Genomic DNA, 18,429 nt, shown 5'->3' with positions numbered 1-18,429 from the left:
AAGAATACCATTTCGACAAGAACATGGGATTAGTTATACAATCAGACAGTACTTGTATAGTAAGGTACACTGTTGGTTTGGTTTGGGTTTGAGTCAGGTGATAACAGTAACAACTTGCAATGCTGTCCGTACGAAAGAATGGCTCAAATTTTCAAAGTTAAACTTAGGTCTTCAAATGAAAGCACCTACTTTGAAAAACTTGGGCCACTGCGATATAAGACCCATACAGGGAACATGAATTATTCTTAGCATAGTAACACTGAAAACTTATCTCAAAGTAAACAAAGATCATTTCATAAAATGAGAACTATTACCTTTGGTACATATGGATCCCAGTCTATGTACCCAATGTTGTCAGTAGCCAAGCGAGCAAAAAGATTTACAAGATGCTGAAAATAACCATAAAAGGAGGAAGCATTCATTAGAATATATTTATTATAAAAAGACACACAATCCCCTCAATCTACTTCAGAGATGCAAGGTAAAAGCTAACCCATGGCTAAAGCACTTGTAAAGGGAGACTTCACTCTATCAGAAGCCACCAGTACTATATTTCATAACACAACTGAATTCCTACCTTCAGGAGGCCAAAGTATTACTCATCTGAGCACTTACAAAGCAGGTAATTGTACTCTAAGTTCTGGAAGAGGCAGCCTGTCAGAATACACACCCCTATCTCTTCAATTGTTTTTTTTCCCCCCAATGTAAAGACATATTAATAGTACTTTTAGAAGCTATACGCACACTCTCCCTTTCCCCATGCTCTGTGAATTAACATGAAAGGCAGAATGCATTCACTGCATTTTAATTCTCAACCATTTATTGTTAGAACAACTCTGAAGAGCAGCAGATGAACAACAAACTTCTACTCTGAAGAAGACAACCTGAAGACAAGCGTTACATTTTCTTAAATGATCTACCTGTTTTGTCTGATACTAGGAAATGCCCGCTGAAAAAAAACCCTTACCACGCACAAAGGCAATTGATTCTATAGCTCCCCTTCAAACAGCAAGTCTAACTCCTGCCAAAGCAAGCTGAGAAAAAACTTGCAGCGTACAGAGGCTCAAATTGGATTGCATACTCAGAACCCACATGTCTAATTACCTGCATCCAAGCTCAATGAAATGAACAAGCTTGCCCTTAAGAAGCGGACAAGACAGCAAAGGAAACAAGAAGTGAAAGCTTTGGGGAAAAAATAAAATTGTTTGGGCCTTCTGAGCAAACTGTCAGAATACAGTGGAAGAGGGGAAAAAATATCAGAGAGAACTTATGGAAGAGTGTTGATGATTATTTGTTAGACTGTTTGACAGCAACAAACCAATCATGATATTAAAGTGCAGGCTGTCATCTTTCTGTCAGAAAGACTAGACAGAACTGTGATTTTCTGGATAGCCATCAGAAAGATGCAAAAGTATCTACAGACAATCTCAGATAAAACTTTGGCAATCACCCCTGTTCAAATCTGGACAACTGCCAGCTGTTGGAACAAAGACTGCCCTCCTTTATTTGTGATGAAACGTAACTCAAACCAGAAAGAGCTACACACGAGCCTTTTCACTAAGAAACTGCCAGAAACGGAATGTGCTACAAAGGTAGCATTCAACAGTGTTTTGGAAATCAGCTTTCTCCAAAGACACTGAGAAGTCCTCTTTGTGTCTATACGCAGGAGATTAGTAAAAGGAGCCAGATGGTCAATGAGCTTATGTTCATACTGAGCATGGAAAAAATCTGGGAATATGCCAAGTTTCACTGCAGTAAAGCCACGATACGGGTCAGCTGACAACAGCAGCACCTAAGCTGCTGGTTGTGTGGTCTCAAGAATGAGATTTTATTTTATCTCCCAAGTTTGTATCTACTCATAGGAGACACACAAAAAAAGGCAGACAGGTACACAGAGACTATTTTCCTTGAAAGATCTTGCCCAATGGCATTTTTGGCCAAGGTGAGTACAGGTTCTTTACTGTATCTAAAATAAAGATGACAACAACTCATTGCAGTCAAGGCAAAACATTACTACTCAAAATTAGGGATCATGAAAGACGTGTTAAGATATAAAAGATGGGACTTTACAGAATTATAATTTATAGAAATCACAATAGCACTTTACGTCATTGTAAACATTAGCAGGCAGTCTGGAAAATGCCAGCATTCCCAAGGCTGGAAAGAAAAGCTGCCTGAGTTAGCCATTAAACAATGTTCACCAAGCACAAGTGCAGTCTCATTTATTCATCCAGTAATTGCTTACTAACAATCATGAGATTATTGTCTCTGCTTTCTTGTGCTAGTTAAAGCAGAAGGGAAAAAAAATCCATTCTATCACTGTTTGACTTCAATGCCTTGCAAGCACATTGTAGGAATATTTAAATGGATTTCTTCTAGTGTAGGTGAAAAATACTTACCCCTTCCCATTGGGGAAGATTTTGAACTGACACCCAAAGGCCTATAAATTCATCAAACCAAAGCCTGCAAGAGAACAGAAGCAAGATAATTTTAATTTTGCAAAAGCACGTCCCACCTGCCCCTCAACTCGTTCAAGAAGAGCAGGGATCAACACAGACATGCTTGTGTCACTGTCTCCCACAGCAGCCTCCCTACCCCTAAACTGATCCAGGGTTTCAGTCTTTGCTTCTTTTACATCTCCTCCCCTTGTCTTTTCTGATCAATTCAATTTAGTTTGCTTTATTGTATATTGTGTGCTTTACTCTGTAGAGTAGGGAAAACTCATTAGAGAATAAGCACTAAGATTTCCCCAGGTTACTTTCGCTAAAGAAGAACGCTGACAGAATTTCTGTCTTGAGTTCCTTCCAAAAAATGTTGTAAAAAGCCACCATTCATTTTCCTAGTTGACCTGTAGTTATCCTGTAAAAGACAATCGCTTGCATTTGCGCCAAATACTATACTAATAAACGTTCGATTACACTTACTTGAAGCCTTTCTGGTGAAGTTCAGGGGGAAGGGTAGTAGGTAGAAATAGTTCAAAGTAGGTAATAGCCTTTTGCATGGTAACATCAAACGGACACATTAAAGGCCTCCATTCATTTAGCATCTCCGCAGTGGCATCTTCCGGAAAATATCTGAAAACAAGGAAGCCATTGAACATGTATAGGCTTGGGACTTGCTTAAATATATTTAAAACTATCTATTAATTTGTCTTAAATCTTAGTTTCACAGTAAGACCAGGTACCCAGGGGCAACAGACAGGCAGTCCTCAACTCCACTTAACCTTCGCAAAACACAAAGTCAAGATCTAGGACAACATGGTGCATCACTTTAAGACCACAAATGTAAAAAGATTCTTGTCTTGTTGAATCAGAAAATAATCTGTAAAATGCAAAACCATTTCACTGTGAAGACTGGTCAAAACCAAACAACAACTATTCACATTTGATGCAATATAACAAAAAGTGACTTAGGGCACAAGGAACATTTATCTGAATATTACAAGAATCCTTTTAAAAGAAGAAATTAAATATCCATGCAGTGCAGTATTTAAAATGCATACCAGATACAACTGTTTATACAAAAGAATTACTGCAGTTGATATGGGGCCAAACTAGAAGTAACATTATCAGTGTCTCAAATTAAATCAGAATTTAAGAAATAAATATCATATTTTCATTTTTAAAACACTCTGCTTCAGTGACTTTTGTATTCATAACAGATACCAGAAAAATCAACATTTAAAACTAGGGGGGTTTATTTAGCTACAAACCCACACATATTTGGGAAAAGTGTAAGGTTGCTTTATCCTTATGTTCCTCATATTAACAGTATATGTTTAGAACAGCATCTCCTGTAAGAGCACTCAATGGAGTAACATCAGTATGTGAAACAACTGCTCCCATGAAAGCAGACGATAACAACAAACGGGCATATGAATGATAAATAAGAGAGAATAAGTCTCTTCTCTGCATCTTTGCAGTATTGTAAGCTGCTAACAAAGCCAATTAGTGCAGAAAGCAAGACCGGTTCAGGCACACACATTCCTGGTGAATGTAAGAGTACAAAAGATCAAAAGCAACAGTGGTCTTAGCTAGCAATATGCTAGCTTAACTAACTATTAACAGAGTTTCAAACGCAGCTGTTAGAAAGCAAAAAAACAACCTTACACTTTGTTTAAATATTACACCATGGGACATACCTGTCATTTTGTTTTCATTTTACCCAACCTATGAGCCTGAGGTATTGATCATTCGTAATGCAGTAAAACAGAAAAGTCTCTACTGTACACCGCAAATTTCTCATACGAGTTGGGATGACATCAGCCAAGGAATGACTAGTAGGGTGGTGGGGGGGGGGTTGTTTAGTTGTTTTTTTTAAAAACCACTTTTCTTCCCCCTCTTAAAGTAATGTTAAAGATACAGGCTTAAAAAATAAAACTAACGAACACTTACGGTCTGCAGCTCTTCACAAGTGTTTTCAAAACACTTTCTACAGAACTGAAACAAGAAAGGAAACATTAGGGATAGTGTATTACCAAATTTCAATGACAACATAAAATAAACAACCATTTGCTGATTTTCCCCTCAAGATCTTAAGATAATGTTGATGCAATTAGATTTTTCCTGTGAACATGCAGCAGCTAATCACCTTCTACAGAGACCTTCTACATAACGATTAAAATAGCTCTGCTAAACTCCCGGTTCTACTTTTCATATACCACTCTAGTATTTACTGCATTTAAGCGAAGAATTATTATCATTTCTTATAAGTAACATCCTGCATTTTATCCATGAACAACCAAAGCAAGGTAACTTCTTGGAGGAACACAAACCGAAAAAAATGGGTTTATGGACTTCACAAATACTTGTAAGATAAATAAAGGCAACAGACTTCAGAAAGTTGTTATTATTAGACTCCAAATACCATATCTGTTCTTTTCAAACTGTTTTTTGGTTTTGTCCAGTGGTTCTAAGAAAGATTATTTCATTAGCTTCCCTCACAGTTAACAGCTGATTTTAAGAGTGTTTTCATCCATAGCAAGAAAACTTATTTGAGATATTTTAACATGAATTGTCACAGGATGGCATCAAACCACTTTGAAAAGACTAAACCTGAGAATGAACTCAAAGAATAAAAGGGAGCGGGAGGAGAGAGATCGATCAGTGGAACCATAAAGGTAGTATAAACTGTCACATTCTTCAAATCTTCTGTTTATTACAAGATGAGCTCAAGACTAAATTGCACTTTTACCAGAAAACATTCCTTGAATGAAAAAAGTTTTGGCAGAAGAACTTCCTACATCTTTTAGATGCACTTTCTGCACTCTTAATAGAAAAATTACATCAAAAACTAACATACAGAAATGCTATTTTGATCTGAGAAAGATGATGCAAATGTATCATCTTTGGAGTTTTACCAAAGATCAGTTTAGGTCAATTAATTTTGACACACACAAATACTGAGCATGCACACACTCTCTCTCTAGTCCTACACAAAATAAACTGATCCCATACAAGCCAGAAGAAATATAAAATGGATAAACCACTATTTCACTTCAACACCTCAACATTCAATGCAAGCCAGCAAAAGCCCACCCAGCCCTCATACCACTACTTCAGTTCAAGCAGCGCTGTAGAAGATGCAAAATTCTGTACATTTTATGCAACAGTGAGAGTGTAAATCCATGATCTCTCCCAGAATGAGAATTTTGAGCTGAGTGACAGCTTCTAAAATTTGAAGAGGAATGGCCAACCATTCATTAGACAAAAGTAAGATCAAACTCTGCAAGAAGCTCATAAAGATTCTGGGTTAAAGAGAATACTGTTCTTGAAAGAGTTAGGAAATAGATAACAGTTGTTCCAAGAGTAGATAAATAAAGCACAAACCAGCAACATTACTTAAAAGCATTAAAGATTAACATGAAAAATATTTGTGTGACAAAACAAACAAAAAAAGCTATCCCCATACTATCACACTCCACTGAAGTAAACTATTACTAAGGAGAACCTGAAGGACAGGGGAATTTTAAGAAACACTGATGCCAGAGAACAACTCCCCTTGCAAATTCACAAGTTTTCAGTCAGATCTCAGTATTTGTTATTGGAAGAGAGCAAAGGAGAAAGACTGGAAGGGATGCCCCCTCCTACCTTCTGATCACAAATTTAGAACGGAAGCTAGAAAGAAAAGAACGCCAGCAGACAATTTTGTATGTAAGGAAGCTTCCACCGAAGACACAGTTAAACTACATGCCAGCTACAGAAGACATCTTGTAAGATTCCAGTTTGATGACTACAATATAGCTGGAGAGAACAAGGGACTGCTGGTTAATGTTTCCATCATCACTTTGAACCAACCCTCTCAAACGTTTTAGCAGCAGCTTCTGTTCCACTTTTGGTTAGACTTTCTGCATACCCATTACAGCAGAATTGCTCAGAAACATTTACAGTTATCGCACTCACAAATTTGTGTATGCTCCTCTAGCACCAAACCTAGCCATGGATTAACACTGCACAACAGCAAACGACTACATACATAAACCACACCGGACTGGATCAGCCTGCTGTAGTTTGTACTCCTGTCCTTGCTCGTGTATTTCATGCTGACCATTTGGATAAAGTACTAAAACCTTTGTAATTAAGAGATAATGAAGCCACTTGCACTGGAAGGTATCTCCTATTAATTACTGAAACAGCGTATTTAATGAGATAAAGGAACATTTCTCACCCCATTCAGCTTTCTCTGCTTTTAGCTCCTCCTTATTACCTGAAGTACTATTAGCTTATTATTATTAAGTCTTGCCACATGGATATATTAAAAAACACCCAGCGATACTATTAGCCCCTATCACTAGTCATCATTTTGGCACTACACGATTATTTTCTTCTTTTGGAAAGGACATGACCATATTAATTTGTAAATCTGGGGTTTTCCCCCTGCATTTTCGAAGACAATCACGCTTCAGTTAAAACAATCAGCATATAAACTGACTCTGTTGACTCTTACATTATCAAAAAGCAGTAAAAGCACAGATTTCTGTTTTTCAGGACAGATTCAGGCCTTAAGTGAAATTCTAGCCCTGCAGTGGACACTCCATTATAAGAGCTTAAATTAAGACAACGAAAAGAACAACCAGCTATAGTTTCACAAATTATTTTAGTAAATTTCTAATTATGGTGAGCCAAATATCAATATCTCTCATTGGATTAGTACAACTCAAAATTTCTTCCTAGAAAACCCCAAACAAAGCAAAAAAACACTGCAATGCCACTTCCACTTCCACCAGCTTTCTGAATCTACACATACACCAAAACTCCTGATAGGGTTTTCACTGCAAAAATTTACAGTAAACTCTTGCAATACAAAAACTTTGTTTCAGGCTTCACAGCTACAAGGTTGTTGCTGGGTGTATTTTCCAGAACCTATTACCTCACTGCTAAAGCACTTTCCATGATTTCATTGTTTTTAATAGTAAGGTACACTTACTTGGTAACATGCACTCTTACACCAATACTGATTTTGTCCATATTCAGACACAGCGATTATTCAAATGTAAAATTTATATTTCATTTGACCCTTGAAATATATATGCTGGTTAAATTAGTTAGCATATAGCCACTTTATCAGCCACTTCACACACGCTATCTTGTTCCCCAATTAGGTTTACATACAGTGCGACATTCTCATAAACAGTGGTGTAATGTTAACATTGGTTTTCCAATACAATTATTTATGCAGAAAATTACACCTGTGTGACAAGTGTTACAATCTAACAGGACATGCAGAAGATTACACATCGGCCAGAGCTGAACAAAACAAAAAGTCATTCTTACCACCTATGTAATACATTAAGCACAAATGTTTTAGGTGAAGACAAGCCTGGTCGATATGAACTGAATGTAAAAAAAAAAAAATTAAAACAGTAGTTAGATTAACAGCTATAAATCAAATCAACTCAGCTTTTAAAAATAGCTCTTGACTTCCACCAAAAAGATACCCCTCAAAATTGATGTTAAAAAACAAAAAAACACCGTATGAGAACAAATCGCACTGCATATTACGATGGAGTGTCTGACACCTGATACGGTTAATAAAAGCTAAATGTTTCAGACAGACCATCACAACTGATGTGCTCCTCCCAGCTTAGCCTTCTTTTCCCTCTTGGACAAGTCTCCTCCCCACTATAGTAGTTTCTCACCCAGTAAATGAAAAGTGACTACTCAACGTTCCCACAGAGTAAAGTATGCAGTTTCAGTAGGTGCTTACATATGCGTAAAACAAACCAACTAAAAAAGGCTCTGCTCTTTTGGATTTTCACTTACAATTGTAATATCTACAATTAGCAAAATAGTGCAATTTAGCAAAATAGTACAATTACCAACGTTATTTTTCCAGCTACGTAGCCACAAGAGAAATTCAGCATGAAATGCTCCGGGACAAGCTACAAGGCTACACATATTTTCTGTTCGTATCACTTATCAGCCATCAGATCTTTCACTCAGTAGAAGGAAGCAGTGGTACTACTTCCATATCCCTGGACAGAAAACTTTTTTCTTTTTAAGCCAATTAAGTATTTTCATATGCATTTCTTTACATGAAGTTTCTGGTTCAAAAAAAACCATAATGAGTTATCTACAGAATATATTTCTTAATCTGTAATTTATACAGCAGGACCTTCTCTAACTGGAATTATTAGAAAAACTGTGATTTTTGGAAATTTGACAGATGGGGAGGGATTGGCAGTATAAAGAAAGCAAAGAAAACAAGTTTTCATTTTTAAAACCAGTAGAACATTTCTAAAATTCTTCATCTGAAAAAAATTTGTCCATATCGTATCATCACTTTGCAAAAATATATATAAACACATATATGTATCTCCCATAGAAGGCACGTCGCTTTTCTTTGTACACATACTGATCTACACCTAGATTACAGATACTGGCAATGCTTACAGTACATATATTTAAGAACAGTACCATTTTTATTTCCCCAAACCCTTATAGTGTTGTATAACTGAACAGCAGATACTTAACCTGAATATTGTTAAAAATTTAAATCTGTAAAATCGGTTATCATCCTAAAATAAGTTGATGAAGACCCCTGTTCCAGCATATTTAGAAATGAACTCAATCACGTTCATAAGGAGAGGAACAGCGTAACACACACAATTCATTGGCAGAAGGATACACATGATTTAGTACAGTCTTGCATGCAATTACTGAAATATACTTCATGAAAATATATGCAAAATATTTACTGTGTATCAAAGTCCAGGTATTAAAAGCAAATTTCAAAGTACTTTCAAGCATTACAGGTACTTCTAGCCTATCAAATGGTCGAAAACACGAACTTACTTGGGAAACCAATTTAATCCAAGATGTTCTGTTTTGGAGTATAATATCCTTTCCAACATTTCATAAAGTGGTCTCCATGGTAACTCTAAATCATCCCTGGAAAGCAGTTCTTTTTTCCTAGTAAAAAAAAAAAACCACAATAATGAGCACTTTAGGATTAAACATTTACATCGACACACTGCACATGAGAATACCCCAGATCACTGCTCTGACTTACACTTTTCTCCAGCATTTGGCACAAACTGCAGGAAGGTCAGGCAAGAAAAAAGCTAGCCACTTGCAGCATTTCTGCATGAACAGAAGCTGTCAAGATCTTCAGGAAAAGTCTGACTAAGTGAAATAAACATTATCAAGGTGCGAGGCAAGTCTTCATCATCTCCCTATTTGAGATTCAACCTTAACACTTGGCACTCTCAGATGTTTTCTTTTCCTAACAGGAGAAATAACCCCTGACATTCTTTCACTTTCAATACCAACCCTAAAGCTCTGAAAGGGGCAAAGTGTTTGCATAATGAGAACTCTTTTTAACCAACATCATCTGTACAGGGGAGATTAAGTGAAGTAATCTGGAACAGAACATACTGTTACACTGAAGTATGTAACAACCTTAAGCAAGTGAAGTGATCAACTACTTAGAGACAAAAGTTTCAGTGATCAGCAGACATCTGTACTTACTTTAACAGGTTTATCAACAGGCGTGCAAATCCTTGCATCATGCTGATCTCCAGTTTTGGAATTGTTACCAACTCATACAACAATTTGATAAAAAGCACGTGATCTTCTCTGCTAAATTTTCTCCCATATAATCGGATGTATCTACAAACAAAACACAAGACTTGCTGTTTAATGAAACAAAAACAAAACCTGGTTCACAAGTTCAACCAACAAGAACCCGAAGATATATAGCAAGGGAAGGCTGACAACTGTAACTACAGAAAGAAAAAGAAAGACTGAATAGTTCACAGACTTCTAATATTCTATAAATACCATAACTTCATGCTCGCACCAGATGCCAGAAATACAAGGCTCATATTCTTTCACCTCAGCTCAAAATGTACTAGCCATTAAATTTAGTATTTCCTTATGTATTTAACTCTCTTTAAAAAAAAAAAAAAAACCAACCCAAAAAGCACAACAGCTGCCACAAGCAGCCTTATCATGCTCCATCCTTTTCAGCTGAGGCACTTTAAGGAGACAGGACACAATCCAGAAGCTAATAAAAAAACCCTCCAAGTTTTAAGACCAAATCTGATAGTTTCCAGTAAGGCTGAACAACTGATCTGGCCACTGAGCTTTGCTGGTGGTGCGTCCCACTGCTATCCTTTATATTTACTATTTTAAGAAAGTATAGCTCTATTGGGACTAACTCTGGAAGAAGTGCTTGCTATTTTCAAGTTTAGACTGAATAAAGGAATACGTTTAAAGTTTTAAAGGATAGTCTGCACCAGCAAAGCCTATATAAGGTTCTAGTGCAGCATTTTACATGTCACACAACTAGAAATTACTAGTCACCTGGGAAGCACACTTTCCTTTTTATTACTGCTCCACCTATTCTTAAAGGTTCATTAGAAACCTTACTAATACGGTGTTATCCAAGTAGCTGTTAAGACAAAGCATACAAGACATGAACCCCCATACAACAATTTTTTGAGAAGCCTGTTCATTGTTTTTGTTTAAGATTTAGTAGAGGTTGGATTGATTTGTTGCTAAATATACACCAGCGGAGCATCAAGGCTTGTTCTGGTAATGTGAAGAATGCCACACACTCACACTGCTTATTTGGTATGCAGGGCAGCGCACATCGCAGAATCCTGCCCTGGAACCACCACGTGAAAAGATTAGGAAGGAAACCTCTCTGTAGGACTCCTACTTGAAAGTAATAGAGGCTAGGCAATTTTAAAGGGGCAAACATTAGCAGCTACTGATCTAACAACGACAACAAACTATCTTGAATCCTGAATTTGGTTTCTGACTTCTGTGACATTGAGGAGTTTAGTTTAATGTTATATGTGGTTTAGGTTCAAATGCCTCATGCTCCTCTGTAAACTCTTACTCCTCGCAGAGTGAGAGAACTGACTACTTCAGAACTAAAATTCAGATCCCTTAATAAAACACACACCAAGCACACTTCACACAGGGACACAAAAGCGCACAGGGTTTGGACTCAACTGCTTGAGTACTTTTTTTTTTCCTCTACTTCCTCACATCCCTGTTCCTCAATTTAAAACAAAGTTATCTCTGAACTTTCAGGATCACTCACAGCTAGTAATGTTACAAAAAGGAGCTAGTTTCCTTAAATATACATATACCAAGTCCCCTTGCTCTTTCCTTGGAAGACTTTTTTTTTCCCCCCAATCTCCTTCCTCCAGTTTCCCTTGAAGACACAGTGGAACAGCTACAGGGCTCTGGCCAACCAACAATCATGAGTTTTCAGTAAAAAACCAAACCAACCAACCCCACAAACAACAACCAACTCTACAGCACTTCTTTACACTTCCCTTTTCCCACTGATTTCAAGGGGGGATTTTTACATTTGATGGGCGATATTTTCACTAATGCTTATTTCAATGTGTTTTATTATTTCAAATACAGAAGGAAACAAAGAAAATACAGGATAACCCACTCTTCTACCACAGGAACCTAAATTATCTGGATTGGCCAGAAACACTACCTACCTATAGAATTACACCATGAACAGTTGAACATCTACACTTTTCATATGCATAAAATAGGCACGCAAGAAGAATCCTCAGGGAAAAGAAATGAGTGACACTTGACATTGTGAAGGCTAACAGAAGTATATAACTTGATCATACTTATTTTAATTGCAATATTTTACCTTCTAAAAGCATACATTGCTCATACACCATACAAGAAGAACCCAATGTGAAAGTCTGGAAGCTATGTCAAGGTAAGTGGGGTAATAATTGAGACAACACAAAAATTTCCTAAGTAGACATAAAAGCTATTCCCAGACTCTCAAAGGAAAAGCACATGCCTTGAAAAGTCTGCTAGACTTAACAGGCAAATCAGAGGCATTTTATATGACCGTGAGAGAGATGACTAGCCACGCAGTCCTATCACCCCCACGTAGTCATTTCCCTTAGTCTTTGCACACTGTTTAATAAAAGGGTAAGACAGTGTTTGATGCAATGACCAAACTTTCCAGGAGTTTGCCTACAAGAGTGTTTGTACTTTTCATGACAGTACACATCTGGGAAGGAAAACAGCAACACCAAAGGCTCATTTCACTGTGGAACAGAGGGTTCTGAAGTAAAGTTTAACCTTTAATAACTGCCAATTCATTATCCTTCAGTCATGTGCGCTTGCATGTACTTCTCCACTCTCATGATACCAGACATAAAGTAGCAAAGAATACTGGTTTCATTTCTTTGCGTACGATTAAAAAAAACTGCAGAAGCCTGAAAAGTAAGTTCTGACTACAAAGAAACACGAGATAAGAAATCCAACTGATCTGTCAGCATTGCCACATATAACAAAAAATGTTTGGCTGGTTACCTTTCTTGCATTTGCCAATAGCAGTTCTATTATACAAAATGCTGTTTAATTAAGAATCAGGAGTAAAGCACACAGAAATGTACTGCACACAAAGATGTCACTATGCCCAAGAAGCAGAACTAGATGTCAAATTGCTTCCATATTTACCACTTCTTTATGTTAGGGGGGGGTGGGGGGGGTGGGGTGGGTGGGGAGAAAAGCAGATTTTAAAACCATCAATTATTTGTCTTAATCCAGCTGTGCGTTAACACAATGACAGAAAATAATTACTTTTAGAAAGGGGCTAATCACCTTTTCCTCAAGATTAAATGAGCAAAATGTAACAGTATGGAACTGCAATATTTTCAGAATATCCCCTCACAAAGGATGAAGTATCTAGATTACCAGATAAAAGAATTCAGGCAGAACTTCACAAATCCTGAAGGATGCCTGGGGCTAGTCACACAGATGCATGTTCACCGTATAACTGGTGGCTTTTCAGGATCAAAAAAAATTATTAATTGGGTTATTAGGGAAAAAGTAATTCTAGAAATAAATTGCTGTAAAACAAAAAAATAAGGTTTCTTATATGAAGGCAGGTAATGCTACACTGAGGTGATTTTGAAATCTTAATTCCACTTCCCTTTTGTTTCCACCTTTAAGAAAACCATCAAAGGTTTTATGAGTTGTCAACTTCCACCAGTCAACTGCAAAAAGGATAAATAAATTGTCCCTCATTGTGCAGGTCCACTGGGTTCTGATTTGGAGTTCAGCTACATGGAGAGGAAAAAAAAAAAACCAACAAACCCCACCTAAAAAAACGTGATTAGGAAGTGAAAATTCTGTTTGCAGCTCCATCATTTCTGCATAGAATACAGGGTCTCTGGAGATGGAAAAAAAAAATAGAACCAAAAAGCCAATTCCCTATTCTAAAAGTATTAGGTAACCAATCTCTCACTCCACAATCACAATAGACCTATTTTTAGGAAATGTACTATCATATCAAGTGGACATCCTAAATTGCCCTATAAAGTTGGCTGCTCTGCTACAGTTAAAAATTGCCTTTCACTTACGAAGCTGAATAAAGCACTCTCCTAAATTCCTACCTATCTATTTTCATTTCCTAACACACAGGCCAGGATCATGATTGGTCTAAAACTCAGTTTTTGACAAGTGATATGAAAAACAATGAATTGTGCTCAACAAGATTATTTAAATCACATGTATGTATACACAGTATACACACACACCCCTTATGATTCCAAACGGAAAGCTTATATTTTTCTGATAAAGATGGGAGGGAAACATATGTAAAAAAAGATTTATATGCAATAGTGTTTAAAATACTTCAAAGTCCCACTGAGATGTTTTCATCCTCACTGTAACTTTGTGTCCTGTCATTCTCATTCTAAACAGTTGAGCTGCATTTTTTTTCCACCTCTTACAGCAAGACAGTCAAACATCATTTTGTAATAAGCCTATACCTAACAAGCACATAACATTCCATTGTCAGGAACAGAAACCGCATCCTTCAGCTCCAAAATCTCTACCCTTGCCTACTGGAGTAGAGAGCACATAAAGACATTTGTGTGTTTTCCAGAATGCAGAGTCAACTACATGTACAGTAACTATTAAATGTTCATGTTATACTAATATGCTCATTTACAGGCTATGTTATAAAAAAAAGTTTAAAAAAAATCTATGGACAAAGCTTCTGTGTAAAATACAAGAGAGGGAAAAATTGAAACAGCAGCCTATTTTTGACCTAGAGGCCATAAAAGAGTATGACGCAAGTCCATTTGAGCAAATGATTTTGATGCAACCTGCTTTTTCACCACACACTGTAGCAAGTTATACAACCGAGATTCAGTCTTTTTCTTTCACAACCAGATTACTGTTTTATAAGATACAGATTTTACTAGCCAAAGTTGGAGGAATCTTGGGGTAATGATTACAGCTTTAAATGCCAGTCTTTCAGGCAAGCAGCTACTTGCATAAGAAGTCCCACTAAGTCAGAAGTTACTTAAGTAACTGCACTATTCCTGTCTTCACAGGAGAGAAAGTTCTCTCACCACGCTCCCCACATGCATCCCAACCAAAGAACCAGTTCACATTGCTGAAAGTTATGCATAAAGAAACTATGCAAATCGGCTTACAGACATTACATCTGATAAACTCAAATTTTGGTCTTTTTTTCCTCCTGCTCGGTTGGTGACATCAGACAGCTGAAACAGCTGCTCTTAAGATAACTATATGCAAGTCATGTTTTCAGCTGTTGGGAGTAAAAGCAATAGAAGATCTCAGGTTCAGCTGTCATCATGAAATAGTAACTGATACTCAAATTTTTAATTCAAAAAAAGATTTGAGTTTCACTTTCATTCTTCAAACACTACAGGGTTTACGCAGGTTGTATAAAGTTGTGTGTACCTGAGGAGGTGTCACTATGCAAGTATTTAATCAGCATGCAATTTTTTCCTTTACTCATTCATATGTATGTGTATATTACAATGTTTGTATTAATATTTCTATCTGTACAAGAAATAGATAGCACACCAGCTTATTTTTAAACCAAGCCTGCTGTTTCCTTCCCTGCCTACATCCAAACATATTTAGAGACTTACTGCATATAATATGCCACAAAGATATCTTGGGACTAACAGGCATCAGACAAGTTGCAAACACACAGAATAAATTCAAACTTCAATGACGTCCTGATTTCGGCTAGGATAGAGTTAATTTTCTTCCCAGCAGCTGGTATAGTATTTTGGTTTAGATTTGGGATGAGAAAAGTGTTAATAACCACTGCTGCTTCTGTTGTTGCTAAGCAATGTTTACCAAGTGAAGGACTTTTCAGCTTCTCATACTGCCCCACCAGTGAGGAGGCTGGGAGTGCACAAGAAGCTGGGAGGGGACGCAGCCAGGACAGCTGATCCCAACTGACCAAAGGGATATTCCATACCATACGACATCATGCTCGGCATATAAACTTGAGGGAAGCTGACCAGGAGTTTGATCACTGCTCGGGGATGGGCTGGGCATCGCTCAACAGGTGGTGAGCAATTGCACTGTGCATCACTCATTTTGTATATCCTTTTATCATTATTATTTTCTCTTCCTTTGCTGTCCTATTAAACTGTCTCTATCTCAACCCACAAGTTTTACTTTTTTTTTTTTTTCAATTCTCCTCCCCATCCCACTGGGGGGGGTGGGGGGGTGGTGTTTGGAGTGAACAAGCAGCTGCATGGTGCTTAGCTGCCAGCTGGGGTTAAACCACGACAAAAGAGTAGGTGGAAAACCACAAATTAGAGCCTCCTGACCTTTCTGTGATTCATAAGGTAGCATAGCAGCAGTTCTCAATAGGCTAAATTCACTGCCCTGAAGCCTAAACTAGTAACAGTAATTGCAATTTACAGAGTGATTAACGGGGTGAGATTCTAACACAACCCTGCACATTTTCAAAGGGCTTATATGCCACATTTAGCCTATTTAGCTAATACCTATCTTTCTCATAGTAAGAACTGCTACAGTTTTTTTTCAACTTGATTAGTATATGAAGTTCTACCACAAGTACAAAGGCAACAGGTATCACTGAAATGAGTATAAGCCAGCAGATGACCAGGGTGGGGGAAAGGGAAACAGTACTGAACTGGTTCCAAGCAGGTTCAAACACTCGCGTAATGCAAACATGTGAGTCATTTTGCAACCATCAATGTAATTCTATCTAAGAATGCCTCTTGGCAAATACAAAGACACTTACATTTCAATACATACATATCAAACGGATGACTACCAAATATATTAAATTCTCAATTAATATAAACCCCAATTATTTATGTAAGGAGGAAAATTGTAAGTGAAGATCTTGAAATTGTGCAAAACACATATTTCATCATTTCTAGCACACAGGAAACACCATTTATGAAGGCACACAGAGCATTCAGCAAAAACCCATGATAAACATCCACAGAAATATGGTTTACCGATTGAAGCTACAGGAGTCATTGTCATATGATGCCATTTTCAGTACCAAATGTCCAAAATAATGGCTATTAAGAAAAAGGGATTAAGTACGCTTTGTAAAATTCACTAAGAGAAACTTGTGTTCTGCTCGGCGCTATCTAAGAAACCACTGTGGTTTTATCTGTATTAAAAACATCTTGCCAGCAGAGCCAACATCAGCATAAACTACACCATGCCACAGTACAGGCAAGGTATCAAAGGCACCAACGGTGTTCACACAGCATTACGCCAGAATTTAATCCTGCTAGAACTGAACAAATAGCGTGTCTCGAGAAAGATTTCAAGTTCCTACAGCAGAAGTTACAAGGAGACAGTACCTCACACAACTTGCTTAAAAAGGCAAGAGGCGAAACAGGTACGCATTAAAAATCAAAACAACAAATCCGCAAGAGCTTGATTTGTCAAGTTCGCAAAGTTTCAGAGACAACAGGCGAGCTCTTGGAAACGAAGCCACCTTTGTCCCCATTTCCTATGTCGAAGTACTCGCGGGCCTTGTGTAAGCCACGGGCTGACGCCTAGTTACGGCCGGGGAGGCGCGGGCCGGGGAGGCGCAGCCAGGCCGCCCAGCGCTGGGGCTCCGCTGGCGGAGGTCGGTCCCCGGCGCTGGCCCACAGTCCTGCCCTGGCAGCGCCGCCCGAGCCCCAGCCGAGCGGGGGGGGGGGGACACACAGGGTGGGACGGGCACGGGGCAGCCGGTGCGCGCTCGGCTCTGACTAAGCGGCGCAGGGAAGAACCGTTATGAGGCGAGCCTGCCTCCCGCCACGCTCCCAAACAGCCCCACCGGCCCTGCGGCGGCCCCGCGGGAGAGGGACGAAGCCCGACGCCCTGGCTTCGCGCCCTCTTAGCCCGCAGGCCCCGCTCCCAGGCGCCTTAACTCTGGGCGCGACACCGCCGCCCCGTCCCGCCCCGGGGGAAGGAGGAAAGGACCGTTTCGGGCACTCACGTCGAGAGCTTCCTGGTCCAGAAGAGCCCCCCGGGCCAGAGCTCCTGGAGCTGCACGGCCCGGGCCAGGTTGTCTTTGATCTGAGCGAGGAAGCGGGCGGCCTCGGCCTCCAGGCGCTCCCCGTAGGGCAGCAGCTTGTTGTAGACGATCTCCTTCTGCGGCGGCGGCGGCGCCATGGTCGGCACCGCACTGCTTCGCGCCCCGCCGCTGTCCCAGCTGCGCGCCTGGCCCGGCCCCGGCGGTCACCCAGCGGCGAGCCGTGACAACACACCGGGGAACGGCCGGGGAGCGAACGCCCGCCCGCCCCGCCGCGCTCACTTCCGGCGGAAGGCGGGGGCTGAGGGCAGCGCGCAGTGGCGGCACCCGCCCCGCCGAAGCTGTGCCACGGTGTAGCGGGTACTCCCCCCCCCCGCCGTAACACCGCCGTTCCCACGCAACCGTGGCGTGTTCCACGAGGAGCAGCCCCGCGGGGAAGCGGGAGCGTGACTCGTTCGCACGGGGGGGCTGGGGGGAAAGGGCGGGCGGGCAGGAGGTTGGCTGTGCGTTGAGGCACCTGGGTGAGCAAAACGACGCGGCGGAAAGGCTGTAACTCCTACTCGAGGTCAGAGCTCGCTTATCTGTGGCTCTGCGGTTTATTAAAGAGCCCTGTTTATAAAGCTACCGCCATCCAAACAG

The 18,429-nt window shown here is 39.5% G+C and overlaps 1 protein-coding gene across 2 annotated transcripts in view; it reads right to left on the bottom strand.

The window, feature by feature from the left end:
- The window catches only part of PSME4 (proteasome activator subunit 4), a 65,239-nt gene extending 47,132 nt beyond the window's left edge, over window positions 1-18,107 (bottom strand). The window contains exons 1-8 of one of the 2 annotated variants that reach the window (XM_054820426.1): window positions 17,755-18,088; window positions 9,969-10,109; window positions 9,294-9,410; window positions 7,773-7,832; window positions 4,395-4,439; window positions 2,925-3,074; window positions 2,400-2,463; window positions 315-389 (exon numbers count right to left, since the gene is read on the bottom strand). In XM_054820426.1, the coding sequence (XP_054676401.1) occupies window positions 315-389; window positions 2,400-2,463; window positions 2,925-3,074; window positions 4,395-4,439; window positions 7,773-7,832; window positions 9,294-9,410; window positions 9,969-10,109; window positions 17,755-17,930 (828 nt within the window). In that variant the 5' untranslated portion in view covers window positions 17,931-18,088. Of the gene's footprint in view, window positions 1-314; window positions 390-2,399; window positions 2,464-2,924; window positions 3,075-4,394; window positions 4,440-7,772; window positions 7,833-9,293; window positions 9,411-9,968; window positions 10,110-17,754 lie in introns of both variants that reach the window. The other variant, XM_054820428.1, reaches the window with a different exon arrangement.
- Window positions 18,108-18,429: the final 322 nt, after the last annotated feature.

The sequence above is a fragment of the Grus americana genome, chromosome 3 (genome assembly GCF_028858705.1).
Source record: "Grus americana isolate bGruAme1 chromosome 3, bGruAme1.mat, whole genome shotgun sequence".
NCBI lineage: Eukaryota > Metazoa > Chordata > Aves > Gruiformes > Gruidae > Grus > Grus americana.
Note: the sequence above shows the minus strand (reverse complement) of the source record. Positions and strands in the feature narration are given on the sequence as shown.